The following is a 20,946-nucleotide window of genomic DNA, read 5'->3' as shown; positions in this document are numbered from 1 at the left end:
AAACTCGCATACGCCATTTTATAGTACGAACATGCACGAAAACACCATAAAAAAATCTTTCAGTGCTTACCAGTGGTGTATAACATAACCTCGGTACCGAGCAAATTCATGTGTTCTCGTGTTGCAAATACACTTACCATACGCAACTCGGGCACGAAATTTTAACTAGAATTCTTTCAAATGATACCGAGCGTGATAAATATACGCAAATTGTGTTTTCAACTACATTTCTGGACGCGAATCACAAGTAATTTCCGCACCCGCCACTAGAATTCGCTGCCGGAGCAGGGACATCAACTATCGAATCATTTGATTAGCAGACCGAAATCAAACTATTATAATGAAAAGGCTCCGATAAAAGCAAAAAAGACTTGAAAAAAACCGGCTATGGATCTGGTTTTCGACAATGACTTTTATTAAAATATTGCCCATCTTGTTAAAAATCACTGAACAGTTAATAAAAGAGAGTTTTCCTTTGTCTTTGTGAACTTTGGCTCGCGCCATCCGCCACACGTGGCAGCGCCGTGGTTGTTACACATTTCCGTTCTTTTACTTCCGTCGCATTCACGGAACTATTCCCCACCAAATACCGAGAGATAAGAAGCTACACATAAAAAAATGTGTTTACAGTCTGGGTAAAGACGGACTGGAGCATAGCATATTCTTCTGAAATTACTATCACTGAGAAATTTCGAGTACATTCCATGATTTTCCCTGACCAATTACGAATTCCCTGACTTTTCCAGAACGCGGACACACTAATTATTAGGGGCATGCAGATTTAGCGAAAAGATTTCGAGACTATATGAATGATAAAACACTATAGCGTCATCTGTGTTTCGTGATTGGGTGAGTTTCTCCCAGGTACATATCGATTGTAACACCACGAATCACAGTGATTCAGTGCGGAAGTAAATGCGTGTTGAGTGGCCCGGTCAAATAATGGCAACGACTTCTCTCGCTAGACGGCCGCCAATCACAAGGAAGAAACCACAGGTGCGGTTATACCTTTGAATATATATACTGTATAGAAGTCTCCAGCCCAGGTTAAAATTTCTAATACGGTTTGAGGTAGTTGGTTAATTCACCGCCGCAATCGGCACCATCTCTAGGGCATCGACTTGTGGTGGTCCCTAGCGGACAAGTGTCGAACTCTTCAAACACCCCTTCCCCACCCTCCCGTTGAACGACCTTGAGCTGCAGTGAATGATGGATGAGGGGTGCGGGGAATGACAGCGGGCGACAGTGCTTCACTCTAACGGGCAAATAACAACTAAGACGATACAGGGCGTTACGGCAGCGCACTGCAGCGGTGAAGTTCCCAAGCTGCTCATCATACGCTCCTGAAAAACGTAGAGTAAATCCTATCCACTCGCGACTTCTATACAGTATATATATTCAAAGGTTATACCTTGTAACAGTCTAATGAGTGTTCAGATCTTTTCGCGAAAAATACATGCCCCTACTAATTATGTACAGTTGTTGGAGAGCAACGCGTGTCAACAATGTTCAGGTTATCTGGAACGAACTGTATGCTCGATGTGAAGTTGCCATCCTCGGACGTTGCGGTCGGCCGTCAGATGGCCACGGCAGATAAACTGTGTCCGCGAGTTCGGAGTGGCGAGTGTTTCGGGAAACTTGCTGTCCCTGACAAGTGTCAGTGACCGGGCGCGTGTTAGCTGTCGTCTGTCGTGCGAGTCGTTCAAGGGCAGAGCTGGGTGCACAACTTAAAGAAATTTTGATTTTGACGTTACGTCTAATAAATCGATGAACGCCTGCTGCACGCACGAAAGTGTCCCGTTACGCTATGTCCCGTTACGCTCATTGTACGCTTGCGCCGCATCTATCTCTCTTCCAATCGATAGGAACAACCATCGATTTGACTTTTTCGAGGCGCGTTAAACTTGAAACACTCCCATTCGTTTCCTACTTTTCCTATCATCGTCCTATCCTTAACAGAATAACACAGATTGGAAGAAGTTAAATAGCAAACATGTATAACAGTTATAGTTAAAATAATCTCTTCGTTAAAGTAATAAACATATTTGAATTAGGCTAATGAGTGCAAATAAAAGTAAATTTATCAATTAAATTGTAGATTTTATTTCACTCCATCTTTGTATCCATACAAAATAGTGATAATTCAATACAAATTATTCAATTTTATTCTTTTTATTATTTTTATAAAAGTATGCAATCATTTCATTAATGTTTTGTTATGACGTCACGTTAAACTATCGTCCGTAAACAGACTTCACAGACAACCAATTTTTTCTGGCTTTTTTTTTTTACACATTAAAGACCGGATTATAAACAACTATACGACTTTATTTAATATGGTATCATACTCATGATGGCTTACAGCCATTAAAAGAGTATGGACTCGAGCCAAGGGTTTATGCCACAAAGTTGGTTTTTAAATCAGTATCATCTGTGTTGGATAAAATTTCTTTGTAATAGATTTGTGTTTAAGGAAACGTTCTAAAAACACCATCATCAATTCAAATCACTTCCGTGCAACGAAAACTAACCACACCCACGAACATATCGTTAGTGGGTAAAATGTGGTGGACGTCATAATGTAGGTTCAATTTCCCGCGAAACAGGCATTTAAACAGCTCACCAGCATGTACCCGGAACGAGACCGCAGCATCGTCACCTCACCACAGAACCAATCATCAGCGAGATAAGTTGTTTCAAGAAAACAACCGCGTGGTAGATACCTCGAATCAGTTAAACCTCTGTTAACGGACTTATCTCCGCGCTGAACCGAAGAGATTATAGCTTCGAGGTCGCGGTCCCCCCCCCCCCTTTGTCAGTTCACTTGCCCACAGGCGCACATGCCAACGCAGCAATCCTGTGAACCTATTATAGTAGGTTGGATGTTTTATATTGTAAAATAATTTATCCCTAAATAAAACAAAAATACTTTTTTTTCTTGCGTTAAATAAAAACACTTTCGTCGCCATATCTACAACGGTATTTATCATTCATTTATTTATTTACTTAATGAATGTATGAAGTGCTGTTTCCACACGACATGGGAGATTGAGCCTAAAGGAATAGATGCAGGAACAGAACGGCGTCATATCATTTTCCAACAGATTTTACACCTAAACAATTTTTTTTAGTTTGTCGATGAAAATTTAATTTAGTTAATGCAGGAATAAAAGACTTACAAAGATCACTAACTGATAGTCTTATTACAATTGTATTCATTCCCGAAAAAATGTTTTAATTAAATATGCTAATGTCTTCAACAATTAGTAGTAGCGAGTCACTATTAACTTCAGGCATTCCATCAAATTACATGCTATGCAAATGAAAATTACTATGGCATAAAAAACTGTTGAAACCAAGATGGCGGCTTATTTGTGAGAGGCGGGATGATTAGTACAACGCTCGCTGGTGCTTCTGACGCGCTATAGCCTCTAAGCGCAAGGCTGAGGACTGGCGCGCCGTCTTCTCGTCGTGCATATGACAAGCATGATAAAGCGGTGACCGTAACATTAGATGATGGAGGAATAAAGATAAATGTACAATGTAACAATCTGGAGTGCTTTCAAAAATCTGTACCGGATGTTCATGCCTGAAGTTTATTCTGGAAAAAAAAATGAGATTTAGTTACTTTCACTCTTATAAAAATATAGTTTAAAAAATTGGTTGTCTGTAAAGTCGGTTTACGGACGATAGTTTAACGTGACAACGACATAACAAAACATTGATGAAATTATTGCATACGTTTATGAATAAAATTGAATAATTTTAATTGAATTATCACTATTTTGTATGGATACAAAGAAAGAGTGAAATGAAATCTACAATTTAATTGATAAATTTACTTTTAGTTGCACTCATTAATTCAAATATGTTTATTACTTTAACGAAGTACATACATACATGTTTGCTATTTAACTTTTTCCCATCTGTGTTATTCTGTTGATAGGACGATGATAGGAAAAGTAGGAAACGAATGGGAGTGTTTCAAGTTTAATGTGCCTCGAAAAAGTCAAATCGACGGTTGTTCCAATCGAGTGCAAGAGAGATAGATGCGGCGCAAGCGTACAATGAGCGTAACAGAACACATCGTAACGGGACAATGTGCGTAACGGGACACTTTTTCGTGCGTGCAGCCGGCGTTCATAGATTTATTAGACGTTGTCAAGTCAAAAAGAAATGTGGAGCCAGAACCAGCCATCCGCCGTCAAACTCATTCATAAATGCTTTTCGTACGTGTTGGGCAGTTTCTGGAATGGCGTGTGGTATTTGCCGAAGCCACGCGTGCGGGATGGAACCGCGGAATGCAAACCGATGCAAGAGACGTTAAAATTAAGGAGTGTATCAAATACTCTCTCGAGTTTTATGATCATTTCAGAAACACACCTACAACGATCAAACACACAAATTTTTTCCTTGCATGTCCCAGACACTCGCGGTGTGATTCACGGGAGATCAAGAGACTCAACAGGACCAGGGTTGCCGGGTGGAGGTCTTCGGGAGGAGGAAACAGCGTGCTGTCGATTCGGGCATGTGTGGTTTTGCCTAAAGGCGTTTTGCCTAATTTTCGGCAAAACGCCGTTAAGTAAAACGCCGTTTAGTAAAACGCCGTTAGGTAAAACGCCGTTAGGCAAAACGCCGTTAGGCAAAACGCCGTTTGGAAAATCGCCGTTTGGAAAATCGCCGTTTGGAAAATCGCCGTTAGGCAAAACGCCATTAGGGAAAACGCCATAGGCTAATCGCCGTTAGGCAATTCGCCGTTAGGCAAATCGCCGTTAGGCAAATCGCCGATAGGCAAATCGCCGATAGGCAAATCGCCGATAGGCAAAACGTCGTTAGGCAAATCGCCATTAGGCAAATCGCCATTAGGCAAAACGCCATTAGGCAAAACGCCGTTGGCCAAATCGTAGTTAGGCATAACGCCGTTAGACAATTCACCATTAGACAAAACGCCGTTAGGCAATTCGCCGTTAGGCAAAACGAGGTTTTGTCATCATAGTAACATTTTAGGCAAAACGCCGTTAGGCAAATCGGAGTCAGGCAAAATGCCGTTAAGCAAATCGCCTTTAGGCAATTCGACGTTAGGCAAAACGCCTTTAGGCGAAATGACTTCAGGCAAATCGCCGTAACGAATTCATGTTTAGGTAAACCGCCTTTAGGCAAATCGCCTGTTACTCGTCGATTCCGCCGAGCTACACACCGGGCTCCCTCGGGGTAACGGTGACGCGTGGAGGGTGGAGGGAAAGAGAAAGCAGGTCGAGACACGCACGCCGGTGAGTAATGGGGGTTTATCGGTACTGCGTCGCGTGGGCTGGCCACCGGGTAACTCACCGTCCAGCTACACGTGTTTTCACTCAGCAAACTACTTTCATTTTTACTTGTCGCTATTATTGACAATATCGAACATACTTCAGGGCTATTTTTAAGAAATCAACTACAAAAAAAAAAGGGAGAAACTAGCAAAACTTCGCAGCGACAAAGCGAACGACGATTTGACGAGGCTCCATGATAACAGCAAGGAGCTTAATTATTTCATGTTTTTGCACATGATTTTAAATAAATATCATATTTATTTGTTCAAAATATTTTTTTTCCTCTCTATACAAAACAAGACATTCAATAATTTTTATGATCTTGGTAGTAACTTTTAATGTGTGTCCTAACAATTTACACAAAGCATGAAATCATGTGATAAAACTGTTTCAGATTAACTTATGTACTTAATCTTACAAATATTGTAATGTTTCATTTATAAATCAATCAAAATTAGAGTTTACCAAAACCATAGAAACCTGACAAAAATTTTGCCTTTAAAGTACTTGTTTGACAGGAAGAAAAAACACCTTTTACTACCAATTAAATATTGCTATATTATGAATTTATTTACTAAAAAACTTATGTGTAATAACACGAAATATAAGAAGCAAACAGTTGAGGGTACTATCCCCTTGAAGACTAAGCCTCACCCGCCATGCTGGCGCACAGCATGCTCCACTATATATAAAGCAATTAATGATGGCTGTGTTGTGTTAGAGCTTGTGGCTGCTGGGTTCATGGCTCACTCCTTGACGGGTCCCTGCCACGGAAGGCAGCGGCGAACCACTGCAGCTTCACCTCGCCTGGTTCGCCCCGGTCACGCACGTGGGCACAACAAATCCCCCACCCCCCAAAAAAAAGGGTTCACCACCCAATCATAATCCAGCACTCCAACTATGTCTCAAGTTTCATAGCCAGATGCACGCAGGGCCGTCCAGAGAAAACGGTACAAATTTTCAAACCCAACCATTTAAGATAAAGCTTTTAACACGGAAAACTTTACCGTGGCCATAACTGTGAATGCGAACTTCGCTTTTATGTCGTTACTTGTCAACTATCATCAACCCTGTAATTTCGTGCTACTATAACACTATCAGGTTAAACTCACGTACTCAATAAACATCTCGAAAATCAACACCCCCGAGGGATTTTTTATCTCTGCCCCCCCCCCCCCCTTTTCCCACACACAATTTCTCTCTCGTCGGTCCTGGATACACACGACATCGCGTGTGTTTATAAACTTTCCGTAAAAAGAATGGAAATTTTTTATACTAAGTGCGTAATTGGCACATAACTAAGTTACGTGTACTATAATATAATAATCGTCTATAATCCCACTGTAGAAATAATTTGTTCATAAAAATCTGAAATAACAAAAAAAAAAAAAAAAATCCAAATGGCTGTGTTATGATGAAATCACAATAGTGTGACGGACGAGATATGCTGGATGCGAATATTTTTCTAAACAATCACGTTCGACACATATGTGACGTCAGCGCGACATAGGCTATATGGCGTACCTACGCGACAGACTTCCCGACTAGAAATATATTTTTTTTTCTATTTTTAATATCGTTACCGCGAAGGGCGTCAGAATTCTGCTATCGAAAGATGGCTAGACGGTGGATTGGTAATACAATCATTATTTTCGCGTTGTCAATTTTTTTTTTGTTTACTGTGCACGGTATGAAATGTACTCACGCACAATATGTATAGTTTTCCCAATACCTCATTTAACAGAAACCTGCAAGCATCGTTGGCCGACGTAGTTTCATTCGTGTGCGTGGTGGAAAAGAAAAATCTTGTTTTATCTTTGTCCTGCGGGTGGAAACCGCGTGTTAGCAATCGACGCGACATTGCGCATGTGGCGTCGCGCCACGGTGCAGGGGCGCGAATTCACGGGAAGGGGAGGGGCGGGGTGGAGGTATGCGCGTGAGGTTTTAACCGACGATAAGTCATCTCTGGATAGGGCTCTTGTGTGGTGTACACCGTCCATATCCCGGCCTATATGCACACAGAGAAAAAGGTTTGTTTGAATCAAACAAATATTTGTTTGTATGTAGCGAAATAAATATTTACTTGCTGTAACTAAATATGTTGTTAGCTTAACCAAACTTGGTAAGTAATAAAATTGATTAGTTACACCTAACCAAATATACATTTGAGTTGACAAAATCATTTTTTTATTGGGTCAACAGTATCTTTCCTACTACAATATATTTGTTTAAATTAACAAATTATATCTATTTCGCCATATATAAACAAATATTAGGTTGAGACAAACAAACCTTTCTCCCAGCAGAAAACCGTAAAACACAGTTTTGACGTTTGACGTTCACCAAGCTTCGCAGTCACGATCTCGCGAGCGCCGACGCTACGGTGAATCCAGCTACAGGGGGAAGAGGGAGGGGGGGATGGTAGCAGGCCCGTTGCGCGTCGAGGCGCGAACTGGTTTCCCCCCGCGCGGCCCCTGAAGAGGGGAAGCTGGTTCACTGTCTTCCGCTCGCCCACGACGCGACGTCTGCGCAGCTGGGTCACATTCCGCGACAACTGGGATGAGCGAGCGATGAATGCATGCAGGCTGAAGGGCGCCGCCTACCTTGTCACGGGCAGCCTTATTTTCAGACGAGAGAGCCAAACGAACGATCGTCAGAGATGCAAAAATCGCGGATTCATTTCGTGATATGCTACAATTCAAATGATTATACCTTAGTGCTGCTTCTACGACTGGTTCACTGTTAATCTGGAATAATGAGGGCCAATTAGAGACCCTCGCTCAAAGAAGTGTCGAATCACAGACACTCAGTCGAGACGACTCACAAGTCAGCAGCCAATGAACAGTTGGCATTTGCCCGAGTGTGTAGAGTGTAGTAGAGTCTATCCTGGAGGTCATTGAATCCGCGAATTTTGCAGGTCTCTACCGATCGTGCATCTTCGGTTTTTTTTTTGTTCATTGTAAATAAATATGGCGGTGTTGATAAAAGGATACTAATTATCAATTAGGTTAGGTTAGCTACATTATAAATACTTTAAAACATTGTGTCACGGTTGATTTGGTTAGGACAGCTAAATTAAAGATACGAAAAAAAACATGAACTTCGGGGAACTTCGGGTTTTGGCTCTCTCGTCTGTGAAAAGAAGGCTTCACACCTTGTCCACATTCGGTACGCGGAGCTTCAGCAAAAACAATGCGATTTAGAAACTAATATAGATACCCCAGTAGTGTCCGTTTACGAAAATCATTTGAGAATACATGGTTCGTACCCTCTTGTGAAAACAAATATTAACGAGTTTTAAAGGACCCTTTCACTTAGCCGTTTTCACATCTATTACAAAAAAAATTGCTGATTATTTCAATTCTTACAAGTAATTACATATTTTCCAGAATTTTTTTCGCTGATTCCATTTACTTTATAACTTCAAAGTAAAAAATTAAAACACACCTTCAGTTTAAAGGAGAGATGCTAGGTATTAAAAACGAATTCAAAACGTTTATTATGTATAAAATCTAAATCACGTGGCCCGAAATTCGCAAATTCTACTGCACACGCGCAAAGCGTTGTTTGCTGCCAAGTCGGAAACAAACAACATTAAAATTCCCGCGTTTATACTTTACTTGCACATATCAGTCTTTATTAGGTAGTTTTTAAAGGATTATTATCTAAATTTAAGGACTTTTAAAGGTCCCTTATTCAATTAAAAGACAAATTAAGGACTTCTTAAGGATATTAAGGAGGCGTACGAACCCTGGAATACGCTGAAGGCGTATGAGTAGTTCCGTATCAGAATTTAGTTTTTGAACTCTTTTTTAGAAGAGGGATTTGGGATTGAATCACCCGACACAGATTCTTCAAAGCACTCGAGGGACTTGCATTACACCTTTTATCTCAACTTCTCCGCCATATAATGCAATGGTTATCGTTCAAATCTCCCATGGAGCACTGCGCCAACACTACAGAGAGAGTCAACACGCTACTTCCAAGTAATCGCTGAAAGGAAAACTGTAAATCCTCTCACGTCACATCGGCAAGACTGTGGGCTGGGTTAGAATCTACGCATTCACCTGAGAGCTGTGTGCTCGACCAGTGTATGAAAACCGAGAAAGTGACGTGTCAACAACAAGCGAAGTGAAACCGACTCACTGGCTTCAAGGACAAAAGACTGCCTTGCCTATTGCGTAACTCTGCATGCCAAACTGCGACACACGCTGCGAACTACCGGTTCGCTGTTAAATTAGCACTTTCACAAGACACGCATGGTGTTTTTTTTTTCTTCCTTCCACTCAATAATACGTTCGAAGGGGGTTTTTGGCTTACCAACGGGAAATTGCACTGCCGTGTGTTTGAAATACGTGTGTCCACAGGAAGCCAGAGAATTTATTCCAACGAAAAGAAAACCTTCAGATAAGGTTTTAGACCCACTTTCAAAACAATATTCTGGGTCTGAAAAAAGGTTTATAAAGGGGGTAAAAAGGCGTCTTGATCACGATCAGTCCAGCTCCTAGTTCATACCTGTCAGTCTGGACTGAATTGAGGCCACCTATACACACGATCAGTGTAGGAGCTCAGTTCGGAACTAACAGTCTAAACTGTCAGTTTGGACTGAACCGACGCCTCCCCCACACATGATCAGTTTTCTGGTTGCTGTTGCTGTCGGGTGTATCGTTTCATCATACAATATTGGAAGAAACTTTGATAGTTGCAATTACAATTGCACTTTTAGTTAGAAAAGTAACCAAAGAGTATACACAAAGATGTATGCGACGACACTCAGTTGATGGACTGATGGTTTGAACTGACTGATGAGACGCTCTCTCCACACACGGCAATTCGAACTGTGGGCCATCCTCCCAACTGATCAGTCCATCGTCCTTGCTCAACACACGGCAGTTACAAGTGATAAAGTCCAAACTGGCAGTGCCTTAGTAATTGTCCAATAAATATTATCTTTGAAAGATTTGTGCAATGGAAGAGCATGACTTGATGTAAGCTTTTGGACATATGCCATTGCTAAGCACATTATGTCACACACGCACAAAGCGGCGCCCGGGGCACAAGCCCCGTCTGCATGTCCCCCCACATTCGACTACGGGCCCTGGACCCAAAATCGGAGACGTTCCCCCCACACAATTTTACAGTCACGCGCTACATTATAATTGCATGGTTATTTTTACATGCACTCTTTTTAGAATGTCATTGAACCTGAAGATACAGGGTATAGTTATGGTTACTATTTTATAAGTCCAAACTACGTAAGCCTTAGTTATAAAATTATTTTACTTTAAAATAACCACAGCGTGTTATGCATATTTATTTCACACACTGAGATATGCCCGGGCCCTGGACCCAGGGGTCCACACGACCCCACCCTTGTGGGGGCCAAGACCGTCTGCCCCCTTCTACCCGCTAGTTTCGAACCCTGCCTGTAGTGTGGAGGGTCGTTACCACAACGCCGAAATACCATAACGCCTAATGTCAAAATTGACCACAACGCCGACAGCTAGAAAACTGCTGTGTACCACAACGCCGAAATAACAACTGAATGAAATTGTGTGTGTTTCTTAAATGTACCTTAACGCCGAAATACCACAATCAAACCTAACCGTACCATACCTAACCTAGCGTAATATAACCTAACCTAACAACCTAGCCTATCCTAACCTAACCTAGTCTAACCTAACCTTTGTGGCAGTCCTGCAATGACATTTTTCGGCGTTAGTGTATTTCGGCGTTGTGGTACACAGCAGTTTTCTAGTTGTCGGCGTTGTGGTCAATTTGGCATTTCGGCGTTGTGGTGCGTCCCCTAGCGGGGTCACCCACGCGTGACACGCGCGCTCGAGACATCGTCGCCTCGCGGATACGAGGAAACCAATGACCAATGACGTCGATGACAAACCGTCGCGGCGCTCGCGCCTGCTCGTTTCCGGAACTGGCGGGTTCGGTGAAGGTGATGCCAGGAACCAGCACCCTTGGCGGGCGTGACCGCTTTCCTTAGGAATGTTAGAGACCCGCTCGACTGCTGGACACACTTCTTCGCACATTGCTCAAGTCAGGCTCAAAGATCGCCTTCCAGATCTATTTCACGAGATACACGAATATCATTGGTACCAGTTGGGAAGGTCAAAGGAAGGGTGTGTGCATGGGACCAGTTCAATTAAAGCATCATGTCTGAACACTAAGAAATCGCATATAGGCAGACATCTATTTTTGATTAAATATATATTATTATAACATATATATTATTTAATATATATTTATTTTATATTATGTATATTCACTGTAACTAATGTTTTACATATGCAATCCATAGATTTTGACGAGAGCTGACGATTGAAATTCCAACGTACGTCATAGCTTCTACGAGTCAAAAGTTATACTAAATGTAAATCTCGAAACGCAGCAAAATGACCTCAAAAATGGCGGCGCTTCCCTCTCCGCACAGTACTCACTTAGCGTTAACAAATTAACGAATTCTTTGATCCTTTAGCTATCAAGTGATGGACATGATAGATATGTAGCTGCAACACCAAACTGTATCCCACTGATTTCGTTATAATTCGTTGTTTTTTTTTTTTCAATTGCCTCCCACTGTGGAAGCAATTTTAAATGCGTATCCACGTCATTAAAATATACCCCGACATCGAGAATTGTGCTAGCCCCGGGACGCACCACAACGCCGAAAACCTTAACGCCGAATGCCAAATTGACTACAACGCCGACAGCTAGAAAACTGCTGTGTACCACAACGCCGAAATACATTAACCCCGAAAAATGTCATTGCAGGACTGCCACAAAGGTTAGGTTAGGTAAGGTTAGCACACAAATTCATTCAGTTGTTTTTCATTTTGCTCCCCGCAGCAACATTTTTCGGCGTTGTGGTATTTCGGCGTTGTGGTAACGACCCGGCTAGCCCCCGGAACAGAGCGCCGCGGCCGTGAGAACTGGGGCCGGCTGAACGACCCCGAAGTCTCCGCGCTTCCCTTCTCAGGCCGAACAAAGCCAGTGCGCACCAGCCGCCGAGAACAGGATGTATTCATGTTGGCAGTTTCGGAAGCCGACGTGAAATACGTCAGTAGTATAATGTGCTCAATTCTGCTTTACCTAACTTAATTTTACCAATTATATGTGTATATACACTTTACAGTAATTTTTTTTCTAGAAATGTACTACCTATATATTGTATATATACTGAAAATAGTTTCTCCTGTAACGTAATATATATTTTTTTTTCCTTTCAAAAAGTACCCATACAAATTAAATAAAACCATAAAAAAAAACCACTATTTTATAGTCTTAGAAGAATCAACAGGTAACACTGAAGACGTACTAAAACTTATTATGATTACCGATACTTAACAAAATAAGAATTCAATGATACTAAGATGAGTGATATAAATCTGGCGACCGTGGGTGCCATTCGCTCTGTACTGCAATCTACGCGTGATACAGACTATAGTTCAATTAACTATACCCGATAAGTAAATACTTGCAAAATTCGCGGATTCATTCGGTGATAGGCTAGAATTCAAACACATATACCTCTTAGATAATTTTGCTATTGGCTTACTGTTCATCTGGACGAATCTCAACCAGTTATAAACCCTCAACCCAAGAAGGATCGAATCACAGACCAACCAGCTGAGACGACTTACAAGTCGGCAGCCAATGAACTTGCGTTATTTGCCCGAGTGTACAGGGGTATGTGCAGTCTATCCTGAAGGCCATCGAAACCGCGAGTTTTACAGGTCTCTACCGATAAGTAATTGACTTAAGAAACTAATTTAAAGCAAAAACAAGCAACAACGCCACCTCGCTCCATACAGCAGAGTGCCGACAGTATGACGTCCTGTAAGGGCGAAGTACGAGGACCGCAACGGTAGCTGAGAAGTCCTCGTAACCCTGAAAAGTAATGGCTAACGGGGCCCTTGTGAATTATTTTGATAGCAACTGAGGCGGGGAAAGAGACCTTCGGTAAGGCGAAGTTGGAAGAATAGGCGACCCTTTTTCTTGGGGTTAAATAAATAGGAAAAACACTTCCTGATGAACACGGATTTTCGAAATCTCGGGTTCTGTGGGCTAATAATTCGGACAAACCTGAACTAACCTAAAGAACAGCAATAAAGAGAAACGTGACTGATCCAAAGATGGCTGAAAAACTGTTGGTGCCTTGTGTTTCACAAGGTACGACAGGAATTAAGTCAAGTCAGTAACAACAGCACTTCGATTTTTTCCCCCTCATAAATATAAACAGTGTCTCCGTAAAGGGTCGAACTATTGGCCAACTACACGTTCTTATCACAGCTTGATGAATTGAAAACATTATTTTGGGCATATCATATGCCACTGCTAGTTCACCACTGTATGTGGGAGAAAACCCTGAAGAATGAACAAAGATCCACAAACACAAAAGAAACGTTCACTAGCAATAGAAATATGTCCAAAATGATGTTTTAAATTAATATTTACCATTGCCAGAATCATTTAATGAACGTAACAGCTTATTGAACTTTGAGTGACCTCTAGCTTTCATTTATATCCGACGATTTTTTTAAAATTTAGTTTTCATTTATCTATATTTTTTGTTTGTGTATTACAACCATTCAAGTAGCCACTCCCGCAGTCGTTTTTCCGGCATCCCAGGCTTCGGTGTTGCCTGCAATGACACTTTCTTAACGTTGTTTCCGAATACATATTAAGTAATTATCCCCAAATTTAAAGGCCGCATTCAAAGATAAACTAGCCTTTAAATGATATTTGAATTCTTCCTAATGTATCAACAAAGATACCGTTAGAGCAGTCATTTATTTGTTTACGTTTAAAAATTACAACCTTATTTTTTATGAATTTTTTAATTTTTACACATTCAAGTTAATCATTTCACCATAGTATAGAAACAAACAAAAATGTTTGCCTGGCTAAGCAACAGAATACAGTAAAACTTTTACTTAAAGACAAAGTGTGCAATTACCAACTGCATACAACATGAATAACTTTCCAAAATATAGTTGATAATTTTTATTAATAAGATTCACTTTGGATATCATGCATTTTTTTAAAACAAATTTCCTAAAACTGTGTTTTTGGTTTTAAATTCAATTAAATTTTGTAGTGAAACTACTTGTTCTATTCAGAGTATTCTTTAAAAAAAAAAAAAAAAAACTTGGTGAGGACTATGAAAAACTGGCAAAAAATTAAAAAAAAACTAGGAAATTTGAAAAAAAAATGTAACAATATCTGAAATATTAAAACTCGTCTACAAGTGATATCAATTACCTGAATTAATATTTACTTCTTCATTAAAATCCTAAATCAAACCATTTTCCTTCACTAATAAAAGTTTTTCTCTAATCCAGCCAGCAAAGAAAATGCCATTTTGCAAGAATTTACATATTGCTGCCTTTAATCAGTTTTCTTCAATGTAGCTAACTAAACCTACCGATCCTTCCAAACAAAATTACACTACTTTAACTGTCCCGCACCTGATCATCTTGCAGAAGAGCACAAGTGGGCTGATTGAGAAATATCTCTACCTACTTAGAACTCTACTTATAGCAACTGTAACACTGCTAAAAAATATTCAAGAATATGAAAAATATTCCCTTGAAATGGACAACAAATTAGGGTAGAAAACAGTCCTACCCCCGGCCGTAACATACATTCAAGTTCCTGACTTTTTGAAAACAGTCTCAGCTAGGCAATAATCCTAAGGATCGCTGGAGAACCAAAGGATCAAGTTGCAGCTAGTATCAAGTAAACAGGAGGGCGGCGACAACAATCAGGGCAATCTCTCACATGGCATACAGTCTTGGCTATGCTATTAAGCACAACATAAATTTAAGTAAGGTCTCATGCATGCCAGCAGCCACATTATTAAACACTCTAAATTAACCTGAGTTTATAACTGCAATCACGAAAACACCCATTAGACTTTCTACGAAATTTTTTTTTCATTATTTGTTTAAAAAAAACAATTATGTAAAGAGAAAGGTATAATCAGATGTGGACATTTGTAGCTGTGAAGGAATGTGAATGTGGCGATGAAAAGTTGTGAAAAAAATACCACAGTTATCACAAGAAGTAGCAAAACAGAAGCACACAAGTTAACATGGCACTATTGATTTTCTGATGTTAATACACCACTACTCTTATAAACTTTAGTTTCTTAGAATCCATTAGTAACTTTAAAATACTGTTTAAATAGGGTTAATACGGAAAGGTCCGTAGTGTTGAACCACTATTGGAATTTTTTTTGCATCATCCAATAAACTAGTAATTTACGCCAAATTTGTCCTGTAAGAATATAGGGGTGGTAAAGACGTGAACACAGCCATATTGGTGACATCATCAATATTAGGTATTATAGTAACAGGATCTAGACTACTAGCAATATCCTTGTACATTATTGTTCAATATTCACTTGAAACAGAAAACTATTAGAGTAGAAAACAGAATTGGCCCTGGCCATAACATACAATGAAAATCCCTGTCATTTTGAAAAAGGCTCCAGCTACGCTTTAATCTTAATATCTGAGGAATCACAGATTCAAGATGTAGCTAGTATCAAGTAAACAGTATCAAGGACGTGTCTCGCGGAAAACAGGTTTGGCTACGCTATTAAAGCACAACACAAATATACATTACTATAGTTGCATTTCAGGTAAGAAAACAATTACTTAGTTGCAATTGTAATCCAATGAAGGGGAGTGAATTATTGTCCCTAACCTAACACTTCAAACTGTAATTTCTGCTAAACTATGCCATCTTACAAAGCAATAGTGAAGAATTTAAGGATATAAAACTTATAGTTTAAAAAAAAATGCTTTTATCACTGAACGAACTAAAAATTAAATTTAAGTTTTTTGTACAACAGCCAAATAATGTACCACAACTCTGTATAACTAAAAGCGTAGGGTGCGCTATTCTTTCATTTACGTAATGACTATCCTAAAATTAGTGATAGAAAATTTAAGAAAATTTTTTTATTCAACACCTCATTACTAATTTCAAGTACATTATCGTTATTAAGTTCATTTAGTCATTTTCGTAATGAATATATTCAAAAAAATTTGTATTGATTATATCCTAAAATTAATGACAAATCTATTACAAATCATATTGTTATTACGTTCATATAGTCATTCTCGTAATGACTTCATCAGTTCAATCAACGATAAAAGTAGATTTTTTACAATTTTGTTTAAACTATTAGTTTGTTATATTATTTTTAGTCTCAAAATAAAATTAAAATATTGAATATAAGTACAGTAATTTAAATAAATTAAAAATAAAATTAACAGTGATTAACATCTTTATTTGTCACAATTAACATTAAATTAGTCAATTTTCACATAATCTAGTCATTTCAGCTAATGCATCAACATTACATGAAAACTTTCTTATCTTAGAGCAATCAAGTTCTTCTACTTGCAGACCATCCAGTGACTTTACACGATCAAGAGCTACATAAGCCTGTCCGGCAGCAAAGAGATGTGATCCCAAATAAACAACTGCATAATCTACAGTGCAACCTCGCATTTTATGCACTGTAGATGCACAACTTAATATTAATGGCAACATTCGCCTTTCAACCGTACCACAACTGTATTTAGCTGCAAACTGTATGTCTATTGGTTTAATTATATGTACACCATCTGTGCCAAAATAAGAACACGGACTGATGGAATGTCCGTATCATACACTTGATCACATCGGAAGAGTGGCCAGATAATTTAAGATAAAGTACCCATATTGCCATTTAGGAGACCTTTTCCCACATCAATATTTGACATTACTATAGCTCCGATAAAAATTCTTAATATCTTAGGAAGTCCCTCTTTTTTTATTGATAGGTATATGGTATAACAGAACGCACATTATTTATATGTACCTAAATTTTGTGTAGCATCAACAATTTGATCATGTGCTTTATATTATAAGTATAATTCTCTTTTTTTTTCTGAAACAAATTCTGATTGTGACTGTCCACTTAATCAATTAGAAACACTCCAAATATAAAATAAATCAAGTTTTCAAATTTTCAAAACTTAGGGTCAAACCCTTCCTGCTCTAAGGGGGCACATTTCCCACCATAACCAGAAGTCGAAAAACTTTCTAAATTAAAAACATATTTTTAATTTTCGAAATTTATCCCCCCCTCCTCCCCCCCCCCCCCCCCCCCACATTTTCCACGGGCACGTTTTCTACCATAAACCGACCTTTCGGATCAAAAAAACTCAAACCGAAAGAAATCAATTTTTAAAATTTCAGAAATTTTGGGTCTTTACCTCGACCCCCTCCCCCAAATCAGAGGCACAGTCGACCAAGGGGTAAATTCACACCATGCCTCGACCTCGTATATACATAAAATTCATGGATATTACCAATAGCTCAAAATTAGTGGTTTTTTGATACTCTGACCCCTACTCCCCCTTAATTCTAAGGTCTTAAGTTATCAAATTATTGTATTGTCAGAAGTTCTTTATATGTATGCAAAATTTCAATACATTCGGACGTTAAAAAGAGGGTAAAAATTGAATGGAATGATTTTACTAAATAGTCCATTCATTGATACAGGTCTACCTAATAAAAGCATTGTAAAAATGCATTTTAAAATTTATGTTTGCCTGTTTTGATGTGCCCCTGTATTTGTCAATATTGACCTGATAGTATAAAAATAATTATTTTGTTGGTAAATATGTAGTCGCGGTATATGCGAAAAAAAATGCTAAAAATCCGAAAATAATTTTATTCTATGCTCTTTCACTTCCTCTTTTCAAATCAACCGGCGGAGATAAGAAATTCCAAATACTTTAGGAGATATTGAATTTTTTAATTTTCATCACAATACCTGTGTATTCATGCAGCAATCACCATTGTTTCTGGTTTACGAGTATCTATTATGTTTCTTATTGGACAATTATGTCACGTGGCAGTTCCGTGATTGGCCAGTATTCAAATGAACCAATACGTGATTTATTTATTTATTTATTAATGTTCCGTCGGAGGTATCGCGACGTAGGTGAACGACTACATCATTTCCTTCTAATGGCAAAGGAAATGTACCCGCCTCCAACTTAGGTGGATTTTTAACGTTTCTAATCTTAAAGTCTTATTTTTTATTTGGATATTGTTGCGCAAGTAATAAGTAACAAATATTTTTTACATGAGTTGTTAATGTTCATCATTTGTCTGGGTTTGTTAGGTCAGGTCAGTTACATTATAAATACTTTAAAACTAAAGAACCATTGAAATTAAATCATATTATTTTTAATGTACACTTAGTTTGAAAGTATTCATAATGTAACTGACCTGACCAAATCGACCATTTTAGTTCCTACTGTTCATCCTTTGTCCCGGTTTGTTTGGTCAGGTCAGTTACATTATAAATATTTTAAAACTAAACAGCCATTAAAATTAATTCCCATTATTTATTATGTCCGCTTAGTTTAAAAGTATTAATAATGAAACTGACCTGACCTAATTGACCATTTTATTTATTACGCATTCACGAACAATAACAACATTCAATAACAAAAATTGTGTCGGTCGAATGGTTGTACAGGTGTTGCATTGCAAAATTAAAAAATTCGATATCTCCTAAAGTATTTGGAATTTCTTATCTCCGCCGGTTTTAATGAAAAGAGGAAGTGAAAGAGCATATAATAAAAGTAATTTCAGATTTTTAGAATTTTTTTTCCGCAAATACCGCTACTCTACATGTTCAAATTAAAAAATTCGATATCTCCTAAAGTATTTGGAATTTCTTATCTCCGCCGGTTGATATGAAAAGAGGAAGTGAAAGAGCATAGAATAAAAGTATTTTCGGGTTTTTAGCATTTTTTTTTCGCATGTATCGCTACTCTACATATTTACCCTTTTGTTTTTTGTAAAAAAAAAAAAAAAAAGCTGCTAACATGTACATTTTACTAAAATAGTTCAGCAGCTCCATAGACCATTATTTTTATTTTCAAATGATCCCAAGAAAACAAAAAGGAAAAACCAACCTCGAAAGACTTCACACTAAACTGATGTAGTTATTCTACAAATGCGGTGTAGTTATTCTACAAAAACAAAACAACTACTGACGTTTGTCTTACCTTGTAGACTTGACCGTAAGTCCCATTTCCAACTACTTCAATTAGTTCAAATATGCCTGCCGGGTCCTGAAAATCAAATTCAAACAAGCATTTGTCATAAATAAAATACCATATTCCAGACACGGAAACGTAAACGAACAAACTGTCTACAAAGCAAATCACACGTGATAAGAGAAAAAAGAACATTGCTACAATAATAAAAAAATCTAGGTGGGGACCATGTTATTGCACTGACAATTGCGACAGCGACCGTGTATACTTACAGGACATAAAATAAATCACTACACTATTTAAACAAATAATAATTAACGGTATTAACTTACCTTCAAGGCATTCAAATCGATGTCATCTAGGGAACAATTTACACTTGGGGCTAAATTGTGCGCCATCTTGAAAACTTTAAACAAAAACACACACTGTAAAGGGCATTAAAAGCCCTATCCTTCCATAAGAACCACGCTGGAAAAACAGGAAAAGTTGCAGGGGTTCATAAAACCCTAAACTTCTCCGCTATCTATATAGAAAAAACATTTTACAAGAACTTCACATCACGCTATCTCGGGATCTCACATTTGGTCCACACCTACTGGCACAAGTCTTCAACAACCATGACGTCACCATTCTTACAAGACAAAGCAAACAAAAAAATATAAAAAAATTTGACCACAGCAAAGAGCCACCACACATTTAATTAAAACAGTTATTTTTATCTTATAAACTGTTTATTTTTCTCTTAAAACCTCACTAAATTCTATTCTCTCTCTAAATTTATTGATATCAATGAATTTACACATTGTATATTTTATAATCTAAAAATACCATCAACTAACCACATTAAATCAATTCATTAAAAAACCTAAATACAAAAAAAAACACATTTGAGAACCTTAAATTCAACTCAAATAATACAGTTTTACTCTTTAGTTACAATTTAACGCTCTTTTTGTAAGGTCTGAAAAAAAATTATTAAAAAAAAATTATGGAAACAAAATTTGTTTCTTGTAAACTCATACAAGGTCCCGATTTAAAATCTCTTAATTAGCAATTTCCTTGGTGCTGAAAACCTTGGATATTAATTAATGATATTTTTCTTATACTAACTCAAACGAAATATATTTTCAACAGGGAGCACATGTCTATAAATATGCTCCCGCTCTCCAACATGCATCTGAACTACTGCGCGGCACTGTATCAGCGATGGGTTAGAACATGCTTAATATTACATCGTTTGAGCAACAGTGTGTACCTGGTGCATCTGGGAAGCCACCAGCTGAGAAAGATACATCTAGACAACATCCGAAAGACAGCCATGTTGCAGGAATAAGTATTGAATTAGACAGAGCCAGAAGAGCGAGATGATGTACCACCACCCAATGAGGGCATGGCTGTGACACTTTGCACCATGAATTTGATGTCCCAAGCCATGCGCTGCACCGAGACGACCAGATGTGGAGAACAGCCATACATCACACGCAGCATACACACACACAGATGCAACAATCAACCGTCAAAATGCTGTTGGAAGAAGAGGCTGTAAT

At 38.5% G+C, this 20,946-nt stretch overlaps 1 protein-coding gene across 10 annotated transcripts in view; it reads right to left on the bottom strand.

Moving 5' to 3' along the window:
• LOC134532040 (serine/threonine-protein kinase mig-15) overlaps positions 1–20,019 on the bottom strand; it is a 124,715-nt gene extending 104,696 nt beyond the window's left edge. For 9 of the 10 annotated variants that reach the window (XM_063368181.1, XM_063368182.1, XM_063368183.1 and 6 more), the window contains exons 1-2: positions 19,732–20,019; positions 19,409–19,474 (exon numbers count right to left, since the gene is read on the bottom strand). In XM_063368181.1, coding sequence (XP_063224251.1) covers positions 19,409–19,474; positions 19,732–19,797 — 132 coding nt within the window. In that variant the 5' untranslated portion in view covers positions 19,798–20,019. The remainder of the gene's footprint in view (positions 1–19,408; positions 19,475–19,731) is intronic. The other variant, XM_063368191.1, reaches the window with a different exon arrangement.
• Between the last annotated feature and the right edge of the window lie 927 nt (positions 20,020–20,946).

Source organism: Bacillus rossius, chromosome 5 (genome assembly GCF_032445375.1).
Source record: "Bacillus rossius redtenbacheri isolate Brsri chromosome 5, Brsri_v3, whole genome shotgun sequence".
Taxonomy (NCBI): domain Eukaryota; kingdom Metazoa; phylum Arthropoda; class Insecta; order Phasmatodea; family Bacillidae; genus Bacillus; species Bacillus rossius.
This window is presented reverse-complemented; position numbering and strand designations above follow the sequence as displayed.